The 24,833-nt window shown below is 40.3% G+C and overlaps 1 protein-coding gene and 2 pseudogenes across 1 annotated transcript in view; all 3 read left to right on the top strand.

Moving 5' to 3' along the window:
- Positions 1–24,833, top strand: part of Nipal2 (NIPA like domain containing 2) — a 99,947-nt gene that overhangs the window by 44,042 nt on the left and 31,072 nt on the right. The window contains exons 4-5 of the mRNA XM_004662976.2: positions 7,154–7,213; positions 21,763–21,884. Of these exons, the coding sequence (XP_004663033.2) occupies positions 7,154–7,213; positions 21,763–21,884 (182 nt within the window). The remainder of the gene's footprint in view (positions 1–7,153; positions 7,214–21,762; positions 21,885–24,833) is intronic.
- LOC123453253 lies at positions 9,494–10,154 on the top strand (annotated as a pseudogene).
- On the top strand, positions 10,244–12,763 carry LOC105944363 (annotated as a pseudogene).

Below are 24,833 nucleotides of genomic sequence, written 5' to 3'. Positions count from 1 at the left end.
GCATCTGGCTAACGTGGGACCTGGGGAACCGAGCCTCGAACCGGGGTCCTTAGGCTTCACAGGCAAGCGCTTAACCGCTAAGCCATCTCTCCAGCCCCCATCATAACTTTTGACTAGAATATTCTATCCATTATTGCTGAGTATTTAGGTTGCTCCAGTTTTCTACTATGAAAAGCAATTTTTCAGTGCTAGGTTGCAACTCCTTTGTATTTTCTTTGTTTTTGGCATACCTCCTTGGGACAGATTTCCAGATGCAGAATTACAAGATCAAAGACTTTGGATAGTTTGATGCTTACAAGAGGGACTGTGACATCACTCTTCAGATAAGTTCTACCAACTCAGAACCACACTGACAGTGTGGAAGGTAATGAGGTCACTGCTCTTGTCAGCGCTGAACCTTGCAATTGTATACAGAAGCTAGTGCCCAGCTCTTTCTTGCTTTTCTATTATAACTGTGCTTGTCCACTCTGCTTTGTGAAGTTTTTGTGTTCATGGCCGTTCATTTATCCAGGAGGGTTGGGGGTCTTCCCTGCTCGTGATTGCACTTGATCCACCCATGAGGAAGCCAAGGGCAGTGCATGGACTCTCAGTGTTTTCAGTCTTGCCAGCTGTTATGGAAAACAGAGGACCTGTCTCTTGTTGTTCCCTGAGATCTTCCAAGCTGCTTGAGAAAACACAAAGGGCCCGTGTGGCTCTGTGCTCTGAAAGCACTGGCTAGTGACAACATGTGCAAGCAAACTGGGTCATCGAAGCCACGGAGCACGTGTGTTTCATCTCACCAGTCTAAGAAACTTAGATAACAAGCTGAGCTTGTGAAGTCTTCCACGTGTGTGCACGTACGCACACGAGTATGAGTTCATGTTTGCGTGCGTGCACATATGTGCAAGTGCATGTAGAGGCCAGAGGCACAGCCTTGGAGGTCTCCAGGCATCATCCAACCTTCTGGAGATTGTTCCAGGCTAGTCTTTCGTTGGTCTGGAACTCACCAAGTAGGCTAGACTGGCTGACCAGTGAGCCCTACATATCCAGCTGCCTGTCTCTTGCCTTCCCAGTTCTCAGATCACAAATGCTATGTTTTGATTTTATTATTATTTTAACATGGATTCTGGGGATTGAGCTTTGGTCCTCATGCTTACAAAGCAAGCACTTTTCCCAACTGAGCTATCATTCCAGCCCCACAGCTTGTTCTTGATGGAGCCAAAACTAGGGCCCAGGTGTCCTGCCCTGCTGTCCTCTGCAGCCCTGTAGCTCTATGGTTGAGCTGTGACTTCTCACCCACAGACATGTTCAGTAATTAAAAAGAGCGGGGAAGTCTGGGTGGCTAGTTCCTGTCCTTACTCCCCTTCTCAGTGTCTTCATGAGTCAGTATCACCCTTTCCAGCCGAGCATCTCAAGGATGATGAAATAAGAGTTGAGGACAGCTCGGCTCAGATTAAGCTCCTCTCCCGAGCTTTATATATAGGCCCAAAGATAAGATGGTTCTCTGGGCAACTGCAGTAGCATCATTCACCATTAATAGTTGACAAGTGTAAGGGAAAAGGTGTCAGTTCTGTAAACATTTCCCACTTGCCAAGAATAGCAGTTCACTGACTTTAGGCAGTGAATTTTGCCTGGGAAAACAGCCTGGTGAGCTGTATTATTAACCTTCGGAAACTATTGAGTGCTAACAGAGCATGAATTTTCCTCTTGGATTTCCTTATGCATATTTTCTTTTCTGAAAAGCTACCTAGTAATTAAGCACCAATCCTACTAAGCATTCTCTGTGTCTTATGACCTATGAAGGTCAGAAGGAAAAGCAGTCATGAGCCTATGCCCAAGCATGCTTTCAGAGTGGACACAATCCTGTGCACATTGATGTACAACCTCAGTAATAACTATTCTTTAATCAACTTAGCTCAGATCTACGGTTATTTTCTATTTTAAATCTTTTTAAAATTAATTGGCCTTGAAATATTCTTTCAGTTTTTAAATATTAAAGCTTATTATTGGAATGAAAATAGAGTGTTCACCCCTGCCCTAGCTGTTCGTTAGGCAATACTACTGCTTTTAATTTTTAGTTATATTTGTATGTCTGTGGTTGCATATATGCATGTTTGTTTGTGTGGAGGTCACAGCACCGTGAAGGGTGTCAGTCCTTATCTTCCATGCATTTGAGGCAGGGTCTTTTGTTTGTCACAGTGTGTGCCAGGCTAGCTGACTCACAAACTTCTAGAATTCTCCTGTCTCCAACTTTCCATCACACAGTAGGAGGGCTAGGATTATAGGCAATTAGTACAGCATCCAGCATTACGTGGGTTCTGGGGAATCCAAGCTCACATCCTCAGGCTTGCATCCAAGTGCTTTTATTGCCTGAGCCATCTCTCCAGCCCACCAGTGATTACTGTTACAGCAGAAAGTAGGGAGAGTAGATTTGGACAGGTCTCTAATTACCAAGATGTATATGAGCACTGCAGCTTATTTTTTTTTTCTCATTTAAGAAATTTACTACTCTACTTAGAAGTCATATTATTGCTATTGCTCAGTATTGTCATATTCATTGCAGCTCTTGTTCCACCTATATATTCCATATGAACTAGTTATAAGTAAAATTATCCTCACAAAATTTGTTTACTAGGCAACAAATAAATAATTCTCTTGTCTGAAAATGTGAGAGAAAAACCTCATGTTCTCTTAAAGTGAAAAAGAAGTATCACTGAATGTCAGATTTAGTTTCTTTTTTTATGAGCGAGAGAGAGAGAGAGAATAGGCACGCCAGGTCCTTAGTCACTGCACATGCACTCCAGATGTGTGCATATGTGTCACCTTGTACATCGGGCTTATATGAGTTCTGGGGAGTCAAACCTGGCTCCTTAGATTCCACAGGCAAGCACCTTAACTGCTAAGCCATCTCTCCAGCCCAGATTTAGTTTCTTTTTGCTGAGACAAACACCCGACCAGAAGTAGCTTCTGGGAGGAAAGGGTTCATTTCAGGCTTATAGTTTCAAGGGGAGCTTCATCTTAGTGGGGAGACTGTGGCAGGAAGCAACAAGACAGTGAGTTGCCACATATCTGGGTGGAAGTGGTTTAAGTACTGGTTTTGGAGTTGGACAAGTAAACCTCAAGGTCTACCTCTCAAAGGTTCTGCCACCTGAGAACTGAGTATGCAGCTTAATCACAAACATGTGAGGCTATGGGAGACATTCCACATTCAAACCACCGTATTGCATAAGGGTAGAAGTGCAGTAAATTTCTAAATCGTCTCAGAAAGGAGGAGTTGCATATTTGTGTTTTACAAACTGATAACTATTTTATAGCAGTTGATATCATTTGGTGCATGTAATACCATTAAAATTCTTTGTTACAATCATGTCCTTTTTGCTCTAAGCAGTGAAATTATTTCTGATGTGACATTTGCTCCTTGTCCCTCTGACAATAAAAGTATTTGTGAAACTGTGGCTTAACAACAAGAGAATGGGAAAAATGGCATTGTTTCTGACTTCACAGGAAGCACTGGTGCATGGTGTGGTAGAACAAGCTCTGGGCTGGAAATGAGGAAACATGGGGCTGGCTCCAGCTAAGCTATACTTTCAGTGTTCATTAGACAAGTGAATCAGAGAGTAAACACATTTCTTTGTGACTTCAGCATCCCATTTATGATGTTTAGGACCTAGAGTAGATCTCTTTGCCTCATGCTGCTCTATAATTTCCTCATTCCATGTAAGCATGTCTTCTGTCTTACTGTGTAATCTTTTGTTGTGAAATAGTCACCTCATGGATTGCTCCAATGGGATATATATGTATATATTTAGTGTAGCTATATAATCACTTTTTATTATTATTCTGTTTCTGTCTACTTGGAAACATTCGTTCCCCAATTTTACAAGAAGCTAGTAATGGGAGGTAAGGGTTCAATGTGTAGAGGTGTTGGTCTTTATGCCTTTTTTCTTTTATTTTTGACAATTTCATATATGTATTTTGATCATATTCACCCCATTACCCTCTCTTATCCCCCTCCCACATCCACTAAATCCCTTCCTCTTCCGACATTCTTTCCTACTTCATGTTCTGTTTTGTTGGGTTCTTTAAGGGGAGAACGTGAGTCCCACTTCTTGGCAACCATTGATTGCCAATAGTTCCTCTGGGAGGAATGGGCTTCCTCAGGCCCCTCCCCCATCCATGATGGAATGTTGACTCAGTCTTATACAGGAAACCTCAGTTGCCTTGACTTCATGAGTGTAACAACCTTATCAAGGCCAAAATACAGCGTTCCACAGACCTCCTTCCCATCTTCTGGCTCTTAGATTCTTTCTAACACCCCTCTTCCCTAAGCCTTGAGGAGGATGGAATAGATGTTCCACTTAGGGCTGAGAACAAAACAGTCACTCGTTGTCAGTGCTTTCACCAGTTAGGTGTCTCAGCACTGACCTCTGCCAAAAGAAACTTCTATGGTTGAGGCTATTTTATTCAGCACTGTTCTATAGGTGTAAACATAAATGTTCAAAAGGCAGTTTGGCAACCTGTCTACTTAGCATAACAACAGTAGTAGGTAGGTGCCTTTATAGGGCCTATGACTTTCCAAGCCATAGGCTTTTGACCAAGTGTTCAGTACCAGGCATGAATTCCTTCTTGTGGAGCAGGTTTCACATCCTATCAGAAAGAGGTTGGCTACCCCCATCATAGTCATGCACTGTTGCACCAATGGGCATACCTTACCTACCTCTATTCCTCTTCTAGTGCTACAAACATATGAAGTTAATTTCTCTGAACTATTTTTATCCTAAGATGGAAATTCACCATGCATTTTTATACCAATACCAAACTCAGTGATTAATAGGCCTATGTTTATATATGAGTTTACAAAAAAATTTTATGTTAATTTTAGAACCAAACCACCCAATTAAAAACATTTCTTACATTCAGTTTATTCTATGTGAAGGTTATATTCCTATAAATAACCTATCCAGGAAAAGTTTACAAGGACAAAGTTAGATTGAAAAAATGGGGGGAAAAAAATCACATAAATATCTCAGCTTATATTAAGTGAAGGTTTCTAGTATAAAATTGTTACTTTGTTTTGAATATGTCTCCAGAATACCAGACATAGTCATTAACTATACCATCCACTTATTGGATCATTGTACACATATTATATTGTGTCTATGAAGAACTCTTAATGACATGGCACATTATTTCTAACATGATAAGTAAGGAAATCGGAGAATGTATTACAGTTTGATCCCAACTGAGGGAATAAAAACATCAGCATATTAACTGCAACTTTTCTATATAATTTATGAAAAATTCCTCTAAATTTTTAAAATATTTATTTGTGTGTGTATGAGAGAGAGAGAGAACACATGAACATGGGCATGACAGGGCCTCTTGCAACTGCAAATGAACTCCAGACTCATGCGCCACTTTGTATAGCTGGCTTTAAGAGATACTGGGAATTAAACCCAGGTTGGCAGACTTTGCACACAAGCACCTTTAACCACTGAGATATCTCCCCAGCCCTCTAGTTTTTACAAACTCAGCCATGCGCATCTTTCTTGTTACAATTTAGAACACTCCAGCATCTATACTCATGGGGGAATGAGCTCATAATAGGAACAACTCAGATGTGCAACTCATTCCTTGCCCCCAAGGACATAGCAGCAGACCATGGCTCAGCTATTGGGGGAAGGAGTTCAGCACCATGAGTCATTCTTAGAAGAATAAACCGTAAAACAGACCAAAAGGAGCTTACCATTTGGGGAGCAAAGATTAGAAAACAAGTTTTAGGAATAATAAAAACCTATATGCAGATTGCATCCCAATATAGAGTTATCAGCTCATTCTGGGACCAAAGATGACCTTGAGCCTGGAATTGATCACAGAATGGGGGCATAGTTGCATGTGTTGGAGCCACTGACTATAAAACCACCCAGTGGCTTCTGGGGAACATGATTACATATTCCAGTAAGGGCAAGCATAGACTATAAGAAAGGTGGACAGCAAATGTGAGGGAAGTGGCAGCAGAATTCATTGCTCTCCTTGAATGTCGTGTTCAGTGGCATGATTCTGTGCCCTTCAGGTGATGAGAAACCACTGGATTTTAAAGCTGCAGACTTACTGCAGATTTGCATTTTAGATTACTCTGTTGGTGGCATGGGGAAAGGGAAGAAAATGTCAGGCCCAGAGGAATGCTATTACGGTGGTTTAAGCAAAGCAGATCTGATCTCAGGCAGTGACAAGAGGAGGCAGTGGGCATGAGAGAGTATGAAATTCACATTTAGATCCAGTAGTCCTGATGGGTGTGTGGGATGGAGAAGAAAGAACCAGAAGGCATCCTGGACACTTAACACCAGTTAAGTGAATAGAAGTATCATTGGACTAGGAATAAGATGCTGAGAATTAATGGGTTTCAGTTTGGAATATACTTGAAAGTACTTCAACCCTTTTTTCTTTCCTTCCCTCCTAGCTGTTCCTACCTCCCCACCCCTTCCTGTACTTTCTGCTGTATTTATATTACATTCTTTTATTTTCTCTCCTATTCTCTCCTTTCCCTGTCTTAACACTCATTTAATCAATCACTAAACTCTTCTCAAGCCCTCCCTGTATACCAGGCACAATCCTAGCCACATGGTCCTTGGTAAGCAATTTTTAATTTTTGTTTTGTTTTGTTTTTCAAGGTAGGGTCTCACCCACTAATTTTTAAAGTATTTAAATTTTTTAAATTAAAAAAATTGGGGGTGGGGGTGCATGACCTTAATCCCAGGAGGTAAGAGGATCACTGTGAGTTTGAGGCTACCCTGAGACTACAGAGTAAATTCCAGGTCAGCCTGGGTCTGAGCTTTGTTGTTCATTGATACAGTCACCAGGCTTGCTGGCTTGTGATCTTACAGAAACTTCTCCTGTCTCCACCTCCCATCTTGCCATCTGAGTGCTACCATAGACTCGGGCTTTTACATAGGGTCTGGGGATCTGAACTCTGGTACTCATGCTCAAACAGCAAGTACTTTGTCCACTGAGCCATTTCTCCAGTCCCAAGAAAGACATTTTTACAGCCACAATTGCTTGGTATCTCTGCCCAGGACACAGCTAGTCAGGCATAAGACATAAAGCATTTAACTTCTTTCAAATGTCATGCATGTTTTTATATTGGAACAACTGCTAATGGTCATTTTCTTTATAGGTAGCGCCATTATTTCTGTTATGTTTCTGAAAGAAAATCTAAGAGCCTCAGATTTACTAGGTGAGTATTTAACTCATAATTTGAACATGGCTTTGACCAGTAAATAAATAATACTATCTATAAAGTGTATACTATCAAAGCAGGAAAATTCATTCGAACCTGAGGTGAACATTCTGTATTGGAGTGGTTACCTCTTCTCACATGAAATACTTCCATTTTCACTGTGCCTACTACTCACATGATTGGCTGTAGCAAATACTTGTAGTAATGCATTTGCCACTAATGCTATATTTTATGAACATAATAAAATTCAGCAAAAACATCTGTTACCTGATAGACTGTTCCACTTGAAAGTACATATTTGCTATATTGGTTTTTAGTAGGAAAAAAAAAATGAAAACCACAAAAACTTAAACCCACCAAGTCTGTTATATTTAGCTCCTACCAAAAGTAACAGAAGTTTGCTCTCCAAGGAAATGCAGTTCTTAATGGAAAATAATAGTAGCTGTCCCGGCTGTAAGAAAGATTTCTGTCATAGAGCAGAGCTATCATTTCTTCATCATATCTTCTTGCTTTTATTGGAAATATCATTGGTGAGAAGAATTATGGAGATTCGTGTCCTCTGCCTTGACAGACCCTGCTGAAACTACTACTGACATATGATAGTGAATACAGACACTTCAGGCACTTGAAATAAAACAATGCCTAACCTCTTCCAGGGAGATCATATTTTTTAAAAGAATGTGAGCTCCAAATCTGACACCAGTGTTGGTATGTTAGTATTTATCTTCCCTGATCATGTTCCCTTGAGCCTAATGTCTTAAAAGTGTCTTGTTCTTTTCCTCCCTGGTTTGATTCTGTTAGAGTTTTTAGTCAACACTGTCAAATTTTTCATGGTTAAAATGTTTTTCTAAATGCATTCATATGGCAATTGCATCTTTTCCAATATATTATTGTTATATATCCTTTTTTATATGTTATGGTTTATAGACTCATTGGGGAAGGTAATATAAAATCAGAAATAAGAATGACCAGTGCCTGAGTTGTAAAAATTGAAAGATTAGCTTTTATGTAATTTTTGTTTTGTTTTGTTTTGTTTTTGCGAGGTAGGGTTTCACTCTAGTCCAGGCTGACCTAGAATTCACAACCGTCTGAGTCCTGGGATTAAAGGCATGCACCACCACACCCAGCATAACTTTTTTTATTTATCAAATATCTCAAGGAAACTTTGAATCATATTAACTAATATCTGTCATCTTTTGTAGTTAATGGTTGATTACTGATTAAATTAACCTAGTTTAATGAGCTAATTAAGATGAGCATAATGGACGATTTGCTAATTATCTACTGGTGATAAAAAGATAATTATGACTGAATCCCTAATTGGAAATTAATTGACATCCCATGATAAAATAAATAGAATAGTATGTATCATACAGATATGAGCTTTCATTGGGAACAATGGTTTTGAATCTTCTTCATTTCAGGGTGCTATGTTCTGCATTTACGAATACAGTCCTCCTATCTACTAGAAGCCTCTAGTACCTTCCACCACAGTTAGAACTACCAAAAATGTTTCTCCACATTGCTAAGTGTTCCTTTGGAGGCAAAATCACCCCAAGTTAAGAACTATTCAAGGTAAAGAGAGATTACACTGGCTGGAGAGCAACAGAAGTAACATTTAAAATGGTCTAACAACTATATAGGATAGGTGAAGGCCAAATACCAGGATTTCAAGGAGAATATGCAGAGGGAATAACTGACACTAGAAATGCTAATAAAGATGCAAAATACTGAACTACACCTGCTGCCTGCAGGAATTGGGAGAAAAATAAATGGAAGCCAGACATGGTGGCGCACACCTTTAATCCCAGCACTCAGCAGGCTGAGGTAGGAGGATCTCCATGAGTTCAAGGCCACCCTAAGACTACATAGTGAATTCCAGGTCATCCTGGGCTAGAGTGAGACCCTTGTAAAGCCAAAATAAATAAATACCTAGAAGTCCTAACTTAGGACAAAGAAAAGGAATTCCAACATGTTCAGGTGGTTTCATTATTTCATTTTAAAACCCAAGATCAGCTACCCATTACTGAAAGGTTACTAGAAATCAGTCTTATTCTCATAGATTCAAATCTGGATTTGGCTTGAGTGGTGACCTGTGTGGCCAACCTAGTGTGACTCTGAGTTGTGTACATCTCTCACGCTGTATTGACACTGTGTTCATCCCCAAGAGGGAATTCTAAAACTGTAACACAAAGAATGGGAGCCCGATCTTGTGGCTGTGTCATGCGAGCCCCGTAGGGCCGGGGAGGCACCAGCTGCCGCACGGGGAGGAGGCCGAGGCCACAGCTCGAGGGAGGCCCCGGCCTCTGCGCCTGTGTGGCAGAGCCATTGTGAGACAAAAAGACAATCCTTCCTCGTCGCCTGGATAATCAAGAGTTTTGGCCGGACCTTTGAGCACACGTGGAGACAGCGAGGACCCAGGCGAGAAGCACAGACTATAGCGCTGAAACGGATTAATAAGGAACTTAGTGATTTGGCCCATGACCCTCCAGCACAATGTTCTGCAGGTCCAGTTGGGGATGATATGTTTCATTGGCAAGCCACAATTATGGGACCTAATGACAGTCCATATCAAGGCGGTGTATTCTTTTTGACAATTCATTTTCCTACAGACTACCCCTTCAAACCACCTAAGGTTGCATTTACAACAAGAATTTATCATCCAAATATTAACAGTAATGGCAGCATTTGTCTTGATATTCTAAGATCACAGTGGTCTCCTGCTTTAACTATTTCTAAAGTTCTTTTATCCATTTGTTCACTGCTATGTGATCCAATCCCAGATGACCCCCTAGTGCCAGAGATTGCATGGATCTATAAAACAGACAGATAAGCACAACAGAAGATCTCGGGAATGGACCCAGAAGTACGCCACGTGATGCTACCTTAAAGTCAGAATAACCTGCATTATAGCTGGAATAAACTTTAAATTACTGTTCCTTTTTTGATTTTCTTATCCGGCTGCTCCCCTATCAGACCTCATCTTTTTTAATTTTATTTTTTGTTAACCTCCCTCCACTCATTCACATGCTCATCGGAGAAGACGTAAGTTCTTCCAGCTTTGGACAATAACTGCTTTTAGAAACTGTAAAGTAGTCACAAGAGAACAATTGCCCAAGATTCAGAAATTTTTTAAACAATGGAGCATGTGTATTATGTGGCCAATGTCTTCACTCTAACTTGGTTATGAGACTAAACCATTCCTCACTGCTCTAACATGCTGAAGAAGTCATCTGAGGGGGAGGGAGATAGATGCTGTCACATCAAAGGAAACATTCTTGCAGCATCCATTCTTGTTTTTAAGCCTTCCACTGTTAGAGATTTGAGGTTACATGATATACTTTATGCTCATAACTGATGTGTCTGGAGAATTGGTAATGAATTTATAGCATCAACAGAACAGAAAATGTGATGTATCTTATGCATGTCAATAAAGGAAAGACCTGTTCTTGTTCTACAGAGAATGGAAATTGGAAGTCAAACACCCTTTGTATTCCAAAATAGGGTCTCAAAACATTTTGTAATTCTCATTTAAAATTGTTAGGAGGCTTGGAGCTATTAGTTAATCTATCTTCCAATACACTGTTTAATATAGCACTGAATACATGATGCAAGTTGTCAATGGATGAGTGATCAACTAATAGCTCTGCTAGTAATTGATTTATTTTTCTTCAATAAAGTTACATAAACCAAAAAAAAAAAAAAAAAAGAATGGGAGCCCCCTCTTATGCACTTAAACAAATAAAACCTCAAATTAATTCTTTATGATTCTTTGGTTATTTTTTCCCTTGTGCTTTAATAACAGCTAGCATCTATTAAGCATTTCCTCTTACCACGTACTGTGTTGCATTTTACATGGGCTCTCTCTCTTAAATGTGGGAATAACCCATTTACAGAAGCAAAAATCTGGTACTTACAGAGGTCAAATAGCTTTCTCAGTCATGTCACTGGTAGGAGCAGAACAGCATTCTGACAAAAGTGACCTGAAAGAGCAAGAGCTATCGGAGCTATGTGGCCTGTGCAAGGCTATATAAATATACTCTGTAATTTCGGTTTCTTCATCCTTTAAATGAAGACTTTTTCACCTACCTCACAGCATCAAATGAATTCATGTATTAAAACGCTTAGAACAAGGCCTACCCCACTAAAAGTACCCAAAAATATTGGCCGTGATTATTACTGAGAGGACTTCCGCAACTACCTACCGCTGTGCTCTAATTCACCAGAAGAAACCTTGGTAAGGACATTCATGTAGCATGTGCCACAACTTTTGGTAGGGTTTGTTATTTTGTTTGCTTTGCCTTCGTACCCGAGCGCTGTTTGAGAAGCAACATGTAACAACTAAGTCCATTTGTTTCATACCGCAGTGAAACATGATCAATTCTTGCCTTTAATCTAGTGCCATGGGACTAAAGATTTATTCAACCATTCCTTTCCTCCAGTGAACAATACCCTAAGATTATCATTAATAACTCACTTCTGACACAGGGAAGTCCTCAGTAATGTGTTAACTCACATGTTACTTCCTTTGGGCCTTTATTGCTTTATTAGCCTTGAGAAAATTTAGGCTCTTTAAAAGCAAAAATGATAATAATGCATTTTTGTCCCTTTGCTGAGCCCTTCACCCCCACCTGTGCTGCAAGGCTCCCAGGGCTGGCTGGTTGTTTGGGGACTTTTTTGTGGCTTTGGCCCCCAAATACCAATCTCTGCTCCTGCCTCAACCCAAGAAACCCAGCCCAGCCTCTGCCCTGAAACCAATGGATTCATCCGCCTCTCCTGGCTTGTGCAGAAGGGAGCAAACGTACAGCAAGAAGCAACTGGACACATTAATGAAGCACAAAATGAAATAGGCAGACTTAATGAACCAGCCAGGGAATAAATTTTGAAAGTTGAGTAGAAAAATTACAAACTTCAATAACCATTTTTTTTCAGAAGAGATCAGAATTGACTGCCAAAATCCCAGATTTGGGGGTAACAACATTTGTCAACCATCCACAAGTGTCTGCACTGCTTGGAGAGAAAGACGGAGAGGCGCTGTATTACCTGAGCAGAGTTGAGGTGACAGAATCTGAAGAGACAAAATCGGGCTACAGAATCGATTTTGATTTTGACGAAAACCCTTACTTTGAAAATAAAGTCCTCTCCAACGAAATTCATCTGAATGAGGAGTGGGGATCCAGCTTCAAAGGCCACTGAAATCAAATGGAAATCTGGAAAGGATTTGATGAAATGCTCAAGTCAGACACAGAATAAATCGAGTGGGCAGAGGCAGCACGAAGAGCCGCAGAGCTTCTTGAGCTGGTCTCCAGACCGTTGTGAGCAGGCGCACATGAGTTAGGAGAGGTCAGCAAAGCCAGTAATCGGCCAAATCCCTGGCCGTACTACTTGGTTCCCAATATGGATGATGGAGGAGAGGGGGAAGATAATGACAATGATGGAGGAGGGGGAGGATTGGGAGATACTGATGAAGAAGGGGATGAGGATGAAGGTGAAGATGAAGATGATGATGAAGGGGAGGAAGGAGAGGAGAATAAAGGAGATGACTAAGAGAAAAAAACACTGATGGATTCCAACCTTTTTTTTTTTTTTATCCAGTCCCTGGGAACAAGTTGTAGTCTTTCTCCTTACAACCCCTGTGCTCAGTAATCCTATTTTAAAAAAAAAAAATTAATTTTTATTTATTTACTTATCTCACAGAGAAAGAGGGAGAGAGAGAATGGGCACAACAGGGCCTCAGCCACTGCAAACAAACTCCAGACACGTGTGCCCCCTTGTGCATCTGGGTAATGTGGGACCTGAGGAATGGAACCTGGGTCCTTTGGCTTTGCAGGCAAATGCCTTAACCACCAAGCCATCCCTCCAGCCCAGTAATCCTATTTTTGAGGTCTCTTTTTCTCAGCATCATGGTTATCAGCTTATTTTGGAGGCAAATACCCTGATCAGAATACAACAGGAAAAAACTCTCTACTTTCTTTGCTCTCAGTTCATTTTTATCCCATCCTGTCTAAACAAGAACTGTATGGAATCAATACCACCACCCTGCTCTGTGGGAAAAAAGAAAAACCTTCTGTTTCCTTCACTCTGACAGAAGCTGAAGGCCTCTGGGGAGTAGTGTGGAGATTCTAGCTTCTCTCCTTTCTCTGTATATTGGGCTCAGAGACTACACTGTGTCTCTATGTGAATGTGGACAGCTAGCATTTCCCAACATGTACCTGTGTACTTTCTCTTGTTTGAGAAAAAAATCTTTTTAAAAAATGGGGTATAGGAGGTCAGCAAGGGGTAGGTTTGAGATGTCTGGTTGGGTTAAGTGGGCATTTTGACAACATGGCTTCTCCTTTGGCATGTTTAATCGTGACATTTAATGAGTAGCCTTGAAGCTTAAGACGACACTTTTAAAATAAAATTCTCTCATAATGATGACTTGAGCCCTGCCACTCTATTTGGAATTGACGTTCTCTATGGTAATTTTGTTTTATTTTTAAATTTTCTTTGTTTTCACTAGAAAGGAAAAAGATGCTGCTGAGTTTTACAAATTAAATGTACCAGTTGCTTTGTTACAATAAAACTAAATGTGTACACAAAGGAAAAACATGCATGCTTTTTTCTTTACAGGGACTAAAACCAAATAGGGGAAAGAGTAGTTAGTGTTTTCTTTCTTTTACATTAACATTTGAAAACTGGGCATGGTGGCACACATCTTTAATCCCAGCACTCAGGAGGCTGAGGTAGGCGGATCACTGTAAGTTTGAGGCCACTCCGAGACTACATAGTGAATTCCAGGTCAGCTTGGGCTAGAGTGAGACCCTACCTCAAAAAAATAAAAATAAAAAAGATTAACATTTCAGCATGCTAAAAAATTAAATTGTAAAAACTGCAAAAAGGAAAATGTTTTTTTCTTCTGCTTCAAGCAAATGAAAGTTTGTTTTTTATGGTGGAACAAATGAAGATTTGGGGGCCATGTGGAAACAAGCTGAACTAATTGATTGCCAAATGTTGCTCTGTGGCAATGAAGCTTTTCACCACTGGCCTTAAAAATGACTTCACAAAAGCCATGTCTGAAAGGAATCACCAAGTATTATTAACTCAGTGACAGGCTTTGGCCCCTGCTCTGATTCTTAGTAGATTAATAATTTTAAATTATTTTAATGATTATTTTTCTTTTATAAAAGTGCCATATTTCTCTTTCCCCTTCAACCAGCCAAAAACTATAATATTTTCCTCTCTTCGCCCTCAGTCATCAAAAGTATCTAATATAATAGTCCATGAGAACCTAGTTAAGCCCAGATAATGTCATCAGAGAAATAAAAGTTATAGTCAACTCATTAGCACTCCCCAGAGAACAGTAACTTGATTACTTCAAGTTACCTACAGTGGGTTTCTTTAGATGGAAAGTTAGACAACTCAAAGTGAGACCAAGGTCACCTCCTTTCTGTCTTCTCACACCCCCCAACTCCTGAGGTCAGTGTGGTTGGGGTCTTTGTCTGAATAATAATTCAGCCAAGTGAAGCATCATTTCTAGTTGAGAAAACAGAGTGGCCATTTTGATTTCGAAGCTGCCTCCACAGTCAGGTGTCTATCTCATGACAGGCCCCCGACTATTTGAATGTATGGCATTATTAAGACTTCTCAGTCGAGGGGTCCTTTAGGGACATCTACCATGACCTGGAGGAATCTAGAATGACTTCATTTCTACCAGAGTGCTCCCAGATGGACTGGTATTGAGGAGTCCAGCTTACTCTGTGGACTATTGGTATCCCACAAAAGCAATTGCTAGGCTCCCAGCAGTGGAGAGACATTGCAGGCCCCTAGGGGAATTATTTGGAGTCAGGTTAGCTGAAAACTTTAAAACTCTAAAGGTTCTCAGAAGTCAGATGAAGCCAGATTTCAGAAGCCAGAAAATAGTAATTGGCATCCAGCTGGAGTGTGAGAAGTCTGGGAAATAGGATGAAAACTCTAGAAGAGAAGCCTGAAAACAGAATGAAAACTTTAGAAGAGAAATCTGGAAAACAGAACAAAAATTCCAGAAGAGAAGTCTGGAGGGCTGGACAGATGGCTCAGCAGAAAAGTTGCTTGCCTGCAATGTCAAATGACCCAGGTTCAAATCCCCAGTACCCACATAAAGCCAGATGCACAAAGTAGTGCATGCGTCTGGAGTTTGAAGCAGCTCAAGGCCCTTGCCACACCCATTCTCTGTCTCTCTCCCTGCTTGCAAATAAATAAATAAAAATAAAGTTAAAAAAAAAAAGATAAGTCTTGAGCCGGGCGTGTTGGCGCACACCTTTAATCCCAGCACTCGGGAGGCAGAGGTAGGAGGATCGCCGTGAGTTCAAGGCCACCCTGAGACTCCATAGTGAATTCATTCCAGGTCAGCCTGGGCTAGAGTGAGACCCTACCTCGAAAAAAAAAAAAAAAAAAGTCAAGTCTGGAAAACAGGACATTGGTTGAAGAGCCACATGTGAGACCTCCCCAGGGTAGGAACAGCAGGGGAAGACCCAGCAAATGGGAGCACCTGGAGGTGCCCAAGTCTAGATTCAGGCTGTAACAGAAAGTCAATAGCTCTTCAGACAAAAACTGCTTTCTTACAGCCAGCCCCAGCTAAATGTTATGTATTTCCCTAACTATAACAGATTCCTCAAATTACTACTTCAGGGCTACATAAATGGTCAAGTATGCTTAGAAATTAAGAGCCACATCATCTCCTAGGTGAATTAACAGTAAACATTAACACTTCAGTGGATCCAAGCAGTCCTCCAGTAACTAACCAAGTTTGTCCCTCTTCTTCCCAAATATAGTTAACATCTTTGGATCTTTTTTGGTGTGGCATCCATCCTTTTAAATTGCTTGGAAAAAAAAAAAAAAAAGCCAGTTTGTGAATGCTTTCCTAAAGGAACTTTGAGACCAGAAATTTCCCGAGACTAATCAGGAATCCCAGGAACTTCTTCCAGGAGGAAAGGATTCCTCCTGTGTAGCCTCAGCTGGTGCTCTGTACAGCTGTGAGGGCCCCAGGCCAGCAGATTGCGAAGCGAATGATGGCCCCAAGCTTTCCACTCAGCAGCCCTGCCCCTGAACACATGCGCATAAGACATGTAAATGTCATAGTTGAGAAAATAGATTACCAAGGTTCCAATCCAAGCTCTCCATTTGCTGGCTGGAAAATACCAGGTGGACTAATTATTCTTTGTGACTCATTTTCTTTGCCAAATGTAGACAGTAACAGCTCAAGAGTACACATTATAGTTTGTACACCCTATATATTATATACCATATGATGTATTTATAAAGTATGATATAATAGTATAACTACACAATAGTAAGCAGTTGTCCTACCTTATCGTTTTGCTTTCTGTGGATATAGAAACTCATGGTCAACTACAATCCAGAAACATTACATGGAAAATTCCATAGGTAGGCAATTTATAGGTTTTAAATTGCTTTTATTAAAGTTCATTGCTATAATTGTTTCATAATTTATTGTTAGTTTTGCTGTTCTTCTCTTAATGTGCCTGACTTATACATTAGGCTTTCTCATATGTGAAAACATATGGCATACAAGATTTAGTACTATCGGAAATTTTAGACACTAGAGGGGGTGGGGGACTTGGAATGCATCCCCATGGACAAGGGAGGACTATTGTAATCATTTCTTACAGTTGTAAGGATTAAACTAGTCATGTATAAAGTATTTAGAGTTGTATTTATTGGGTTTTAATATCACATTTAAATGTTGCTGACCATATTATAACTGTCAGCTGTTCTTGTCTACAAAATCAATAGTCTAAAAAAGCATCACCTAAGGGCTTGGAAAATTGCTCAGTGGGTAAGTGCTTGCCAAGCATGAGGACCTACATTTGGGTCCCCATAAAATATCAGGGCTGGGGCAGGAGAGATGGCTTAGTGGTTAAGCACTTGCCTATGAAGCCTAGGGACCCTGGTTCGAGGCTCAATTCCCCAGGACCCACATAAGCCAGATGTGCAAGTTGGTGCATGCATCTGGAGTTCATTTGCAGTGGCTGGAGGCCCTGGTGGGCCCATTCTCTCTCTCTGCCTCTTTCTCTGTCTGTCGCTCTCAAATAAATAAATAAAAATTAAAAAAATATATCAGGGCTTCCTAGCTGGCTAGTCTCCCCAACTAAGTGAGATCTAGGTCCAGTGTATCTCAAAATATTAGTTGGAGCTGAGCATGGTGGCCACACACCTTTAATCCCAGCACTTGGGAAGCAGAGGTAGGAGGATCACTGTGAGTTCGAGGCCACCCTGATACCTACAGAGTGAATTACACATCAGTCTTGGCTAGTGTAAGACCCTCCCTCGAAAAAAAAAAAAAAAATATATATATATATATATATATATATGTATATATATATGTGTGTGTGTGTGTGTGTGTGTGTGTGTGTGTGTGTGTGTGTGTTGGAGAGTGCCTGAAAAAGACACCAGGCAATCAACCGCTGGCCTCTACACACATGCAAACATGTGTCCATGTACCTGTACCCACACACATTCAGAAATGCATACACAGTCTGCATTAGTATAGTGGTGAGTATAGTGTTTTCCAAAAACACATGAAGATATGTACACACTCCATACACACACACACACACAAAAACACCTGGGACATCCTCTCCCAGGATACAGAGTCTAGCTACTGTGAAGAGCAAGGATTAGCCTGCATAGCTGTTTTTACATAGGGCAGGTATATAGGGATAAATTTCATTATTTGTGTGTTGACATTGGGGTAAAAGTGAAGCAGCCCACTGCAGATTTTTAAGTGAATTGGGTTCTGTTTGATGAGGAAATGGAATTGCTACAGGCTTGAGTGTGAGTGAGAAGGAATGTCAGCTACTGGAAGCTGCTTATCCACGGCTGCCCGGCTTTTGGTCCCTTCTGATATCCAGATCTTGGTACTTTCTGTGCCAGTTTCCATAGGTTATCTGTGGCTAGCAGGCATTGTACAGCTGTGTTTAGATCTCTGTCTTCTATTAACTAGGTCATTTCCTCTTCCTGTGCTCCTTTTTTTGTTTTTGTTTTTTTGTTTTGTTTTGTTTTGTTTTTGCTTTTCAAGGTAGGGTCTCATGCAAGCCCAGGCTGAACTGGAATTCTCAGGGTGGTCTCAAACTCTTGGTGATCCTCTTACCTTTGTCTCCCAAGTGCTGGGATTAAAGGCGTGCGCCACCACTCTGGGCTTCATCCTCCTGTGCTCTTTAAAAACCAATAGGGAGGTGTCTTCTCTAAGCCCAGACTTCAGCCAATTCCTTCCCGCCTGTACCTTCCATTGTGGGGATGCAGACTCCTTGCACACCACCCCATTGGCAGTCCCTCATCATTCTTGGGCTATACTATTAGAGATGTGATTTTAGATTAATGTTTAAGGTGAACTTGGCTTTTGAATCAGGGTAGGTGGTCAGTATTCCAAATATTCTACATTTGCTTCATTTGGGATCTTGGGATCTCACACATCCACATGACTCCTTGAATGAGGCCATGGAAGGTAAACTACCAAGCTTCCTAAGTCAGAAACCTGTCTTCTGCAAAGGAAGAATGCTTGTAGCTTCACTGAAAGAAAAGTAGCACTAAATGATACCATATCACTCTTAGACATAAGAAGGATAAAAGTACATTTTAAGGAACTTTAAGGCAGTGGGAGTGACTCTTCAACACTTTTAAATACTTAAGGAATAGGTACATGACTCTTAACAGAGACAGTAAATCACATTAAGAAAAACAAATGAGTGTTGGAGAGATAGCTCAGTGATTAAAGTGACTTTGCAAGGCCTGCTGGCCCAGGTTCAGTTCCCCAGTATCACATAAAGTCAGATGCATAACATGGCATATATATCTAGAGTTCATTTCAGCTCCAAGAACCTCTGATGTACCCATTCATTAGCTTGCTCTCTCTTTTACACATACTATCTCTCTCCCTCTCTCCCTCTACCTCTCCCTCCTCTCCGTCTCTCTCAAATAAGTAAATAAAAATTTAAAAGAAAAATACAAATGAGTTAGGCATGAAGTCACAGGCCCTTTATCCCCATATTCAAGAGGCTAAGGCAAGAAGATCCTGAGTTCAAGCCCAGCCAAGTCTATCACCTTACTACATGGCCAGACCTTGTCTCAAAAACAAACAGTAGCAGCAAAAAATAAAATTAACACAAAACAAGCAAGCATACAGCCATTTGCACCAGTCTAAAAATGTTCTTGCTATTGTCCCATGGGGATGAAATTAAAATTATCAAGAACAAAGAATGAATACCCTGCCATAGTTATCTACTAGACTCATAGTGACTTCAAGTTCAAATTAAATAGTATGTATAAAGGATTTTGTAATACTTGTAAATCCTCAGTCATTTTATTTGTTTGTAGACTTGAAATGAAGATATACTCTCAGAGAGAGAGGCCCAGCAGGCAAGTGTGGCAGCAGATGTGAAATAGGGAGAGAAGCAGGAACAATATTGAAAGCTGGCTAAAAGAAATAACACTGTTTCAAAAACTGAAATACTTGCAGATTCAAAGACTGAAATTTCCCTACATCTCCTCCCAGGTATTCTGTTAAGTAAGGAAAAAGCAAGATGCAAAACAGTGTATATAATATGCTATTGTTTATCTAAACTCAAAACTCATGCACATTCACACACATGCATAAAATTTCTTTGGAAAAGAAAGCCCCAGGAGCTAGTGGTGGTGGTGAGCCTCATGGACTTTTGGGATATGAGAGAAGGATTGACTTTTCACTGGTCACCTTCATGTACCTCTGGAATGTTGTACCTTATACTTGTATTACCAACTCAAAATTACAACACAGGAAAAATAATTGATACTAGATACTGTTAGATGAGATTGAATAAAATCTGCTTAGACATTTTAAAGTATGCTCTATGGATTTATGTTACTTTATTGTACCAAGTTTAGAAAAGTGCTTTTAAAAAAAAATATTTTCCTTATGGGAACCTAATTTGGAATAATTATCTTACATAATACTCTCTTCTTAGAAAAAGGACATAACCAAACAATAATTTTCTTTCAAGTTCTTATATGTGATTTTTATTTTGATTTTATTACAGTGGTAAATATTTAATATCACTTCTCACTTTAAGTTCTCATTAGAAATGGCTTTTAAAATTATGCGTATAATCCCATCTTGACAATGCATTACAGAATAAATGAGAGGAAACCTATTTGTGGCTTCTACAATACCTTAAGCAGGCTGTGCAGCTTATATATAAAAAAATGAAACACTGTTTTCTGATATTGAGTTCAAAACCTAAATCATGTGGTTAAAAGGAATAGGAAAAAATGAATAGGAGCTTGATACCTTCAAACACAGATTTTATAGTCAAACCAGATTGTTTCTGGTTGGTCAAGTCTGACTGTAAATTATACCCACAGTAGTGCCGATTGCAGTGATGAAACAAGTTGGATTGTTTTCAAGTGTACTTTCTGAAAAATACCACTTATGCCAGTTTTTAATCGGGCTACCAAGTATATATAAATAAGCAATTTTCAGTGTTTTGTGGAAGGGCACATCGTCCTTTGAATCTCTTCTCAGTGACCACCTTCCCACACACATCCCCTTCCTCTGTGGTTTTAAGCAGTGCTAAAATGACAGAAACTCACTCCAGTCACTATGCTCATGATGGTATTGTCTTCACTTAACTGACCTTAGACTTCTAGATCCTGGATAAAACTTCCACAAGGTCAGCGCTCACCATTGTTATTTTTGATGGAAAGAAGTAGTCAATGACAATACTTAGAGTTTCAAAGTATAATTTCACCTGAATGAGTGAAGAGATGAGGACATGCAGGGCATCGTCGTGTGACCTCGCAGTCCTGTGGGCTCTTCTTGTACACTTAGATGAATCTACATCCATGTAGATCCCTCCTGTACTTCCAGGCCCATGTGGTTCTAGTGTGTTCTTACCTCTTCACATGCACAAGCTTTGATCTTCTCAACCTTTGTAGAAACTTTTCTTAAGAGGCAGGATTCATCTGGAACACAGAAAAATCACAAGTCATTTCCCACCCTATTCATTCCCGGGCTTTTTTATCCCCCTTTATAAGTATGGTTTGTATCTAGAGTGATGGTTTAGTGGTTAAGGAGGTTTGATTCCCCAGGACCCACATAAGCCAGCTGCATAAAGTGGTACATGTGTCTGGAGTTCATTTCATGTCAGCAGTGGCTGACGGCCCTGGTGTACCCATTCTCTCTATCTGCCTCTTTCTCTCTCTCAAATAAATAAAGTATATTTTTCAAAAAGGGATGGTTTGATGATTTGTTGTTTAATAGAAATTTTCTGGCACATTTGCAAGTAATGTTCATGTTTAGGTAGTGTTGAAGTCAACAGTAAGCTTTAAGGTAGCCATGATGGTGGTACACACCTGTAATCTCAGCACTTTGGAGTCTGAGGCAGGAGGATCACAGCAAGCTCAAGGCCAGCCTGGACTACATAGCAAAACCCTACCTCAACTAGGAAGAATGGAGAGAGGGAAAGAAAGAGGAAGGAAAGCTTTAAACAGTTCTTTTCAATTTTCTTTGTCTTTTCTATTTTATTTTAAAGGTATGACATTGGCATTTGCAGGAACATATTTATTGGTGAACTTTGCTCCAAATATAACTCAGAATGTCTCAGCAAGAACAGTGCAGTATTACTTTGTTGGCTGGCAATTCCTGGTCTATGTGGTAAGAATTCTAAATATTTTACTATTCCTGAAATCTATTATTTAGACCACTGCTATCTGCAGAGGTTAGAAAACTAAGACATTTCTTCTTCTTCTTCTTGGCACAATAACTAATTAAAATGTAAAAGCATTTGATCAATATGAAAGTCTTTGAGACACTAAATCATCAGTTGAAACATCTACAAAAAGCAATCCTCATTGAGATCACAGTCAGGAGTCAGCGATCATGCACAAATCTGAGAGGCGTGTGAGAGAGAGAATGAAGTGGGCTGATTTAGACATTTGGTGCCATTTATTGGGATGTTTTATTGTATATAGTGGCTTTAACTACTGAGTATAAAATAAGAACATGATTGAAATGGCAGATATGCAACTTGCTACAGAATTCACCTAAGACTGGAGGAAAAAAAAAAATCAGAAAGGGCAAGTTGTAAGAAAAAAGCTGAGATAGTCTAGTTGAATATTTAACCAAGAACTAGGTTGTTGAAAGCATTGTGAATTCAGTTAAAAAAAAAAAAGGATAGAAGTCTATAGAATTATTCATTTTTAGGATGAGAAATTACCTGAAAAAGTTGTCTGGTTTATTTGCCTGCTGCTAATAAAAAAAAAGAAAAAATAGCAAAGTTGGGCTGGAGAGATGGCTTAGCAGTTAAGGCGTTTGCTTGCAAAGCCAGAGGACCTCGGTTTGATTCCCCAAGACCCATGTAAGCCAGATGTACAAGATGGCACATGTATCTGGAGTTTGTTTACAGTGGCTGGTGGCCCTGGTGTGCCCATTCTCTCTTTCCCTCTGTATGTGTCTGCCTCTTTCCCTCTCACAAATAAAGTAAATAAATAAAAAAATTTTTTTTTTTAAATTTAATTTATTAGTTTTCTTTTCAGTAAATACAGGCAGTTTGGTACCATTATTTAGGCTCATCTGTGATCTACCCCCTCCCATTAGACCCTCCTTATTATTGAAAATGGGTCGTGCATTGTGGAGTTAGCCCCCAGTTATTAGTATGATAAATGTCTCTGAAAATCATGACCCAACATGTAACTCTGACATTCTTTCCGCCCCCTCTTCCGCAAGATTTCCCTGAGCCATGTTGGGTTCATTTTTGGTCTGCTTCAGTGCTGAGGTGTTGGGGGCTTCTGAGGCTCTGGCTCTCTGATTTGGTAGGAGTTGATTTTTCTCTGAATTGATCTCCTTCCCCTTTGTGCTGGTATCCAGTTCACAGGAAAACATCACCCTTGCTTATTTCGCCAGTTGTCCTTAGTTTCAGTTGGGCCCCTTCTGAGGTATGTTGGGGCAGCTCTCTTCTTAGGATCTGCATCTATCTGGAAAAGAGAAGCAGATTCTCCAACGGAGAGTGAGTTAGCACCCAGAAAATTGAGATAACACTTACTTTTTTGATAGACAGTTTGATAGGTGTAGGCCCTCTTATACCCCGTGATTGATGGTAGCTTGATATTGTAGAGTGGGCTTGTGTTTGGGTATGGTTCTGACTTGTTTCCCAGCTCCAGCTAAGGGTCTAGTACCACTGAGTGGATCAGTTAGCCAAATCAAGAGCAATTGATTCCTCACCATGGCTGTGTACCACTATTGCACTTGTATGGGTATCACATCCGGTTAATTGTTGCTACTTAGGTTAAACAATGTGTTGCTTGGACAGATCTTGGTCACTTCCCCCAGTCGCCTATGTAGCGCCTTCTGGCACTAGACACGCTGACTGTCTGGGGACTGACTCTCTCCTGGCTTCCAGCCATGTCATTCCATTTTACGTGTCAGCTGCGTATGGAGTCTTCAGCAATAGGGTCTTACCACTGGCCTTTGGTGGGTCATCAATTACTCTGACAGAAGTCTGTCATTGTTTTGGGAAACCTTGTAGGTTTCTTTGATCAAAAGCTCATTGTGGATTGTAGGCCCAAGCTGGATGTGGGGGTTACAGGTCAGTGTCCACTAAGAAATTGAGGAAAAAGATAACTAATATACAAGAGTTAGAGAGAAGAGAGATAGAGGGGAGAAGGGGAGAGGGAGGGAGGGAAGATGTAGGAGATTTAGATCAGTCTTGATCCTACCCTCTCCAGTGTCTTGTGGTTCAGGTGTTTCCTGTAAGGGACTAGTGAAGGTTCAGTCATTTGGTCTGTCTTTTAGGAAGTAGAATTTTATGGTACCATTGCCGTTTGGGTCCGGATTACTGTTTTCCACCCTTTGATTCCCTCCCCGCCCTCCCATCCATCTTATTGTCTAGTCCATGAGGTACTTGCTGGGTATGTAAGGCATCTAGGGCAAAGTCAGTGTAGGTGTTGCAGATGAGTGAGACTATGTGTCGATTTTTTTTCTGTGATTGGGTAAGTTCGCTGAGAATGATCTGTTCCAGGTTCAACCACTTTTCCTCAAATTTCTTTATGTCGTTTTTTCTTACTGCTGTATAGAATTCCATTGTGTAGATATACCACATCTTTGTTATCCATTCTTCTAATGATGGACATCTGGGTTGATTCCAGCTTTTAGCTATTACGAATTGAGCTGCTACAAACATGGTTGAGCAAATCTCTCTGGCTTTTGGTTTGAAGGTTTTAGGGTACATGCCCAGTAATGGTATAACTGGGTCTGTTGGTATTTCTATAGTCAGCTTTTTCAGGAGTCTCCATATTGCTTTCCAAAGTGGTTGTACCATCCTGCATTCCCACCAACAGTGAATGAGTGTCCCTGCTTCTCCACATCCTCGCCAGCATTTATTTTCATTTGACCTTTTGATATTGGCTATCCTTATTGGGGTAAGGTGGAATCTCATAGTTGTTTTAATTTGCATTTCTCTGATGATTAGGGATGATGAACATTTTCTTAGGTGTGTGTTTGCCATTTGTATCTCTTCCTCTGTGAATTGCCTGTTTAACTCTGTGCCCCATTTTGTGAGTGGGGTATTTGTCTTCTTATTGTTTAGACTTTTGAGTTCTTTGTAAA

The sequence above is a fragment of the Jaculus jaculus genome, chromosome 2, assembly GCF_020740685.1.
Source record: "Jaculus jaculus isolate mJacJac1 chromosome 2, mJacJac1.mat.Y.cur, whole genome shotgun sequence".
Classification (NCBI taxonomy): domain Eukaryota; kingdom Metazoa; phylum Chordata; class Mammalia; order Rodentia; family Dipodidae; genus Jaculus; species Jaculus jaculus.
This window is presented reverse-complemented; position numbering and strand designations above follow the sequence as displayed.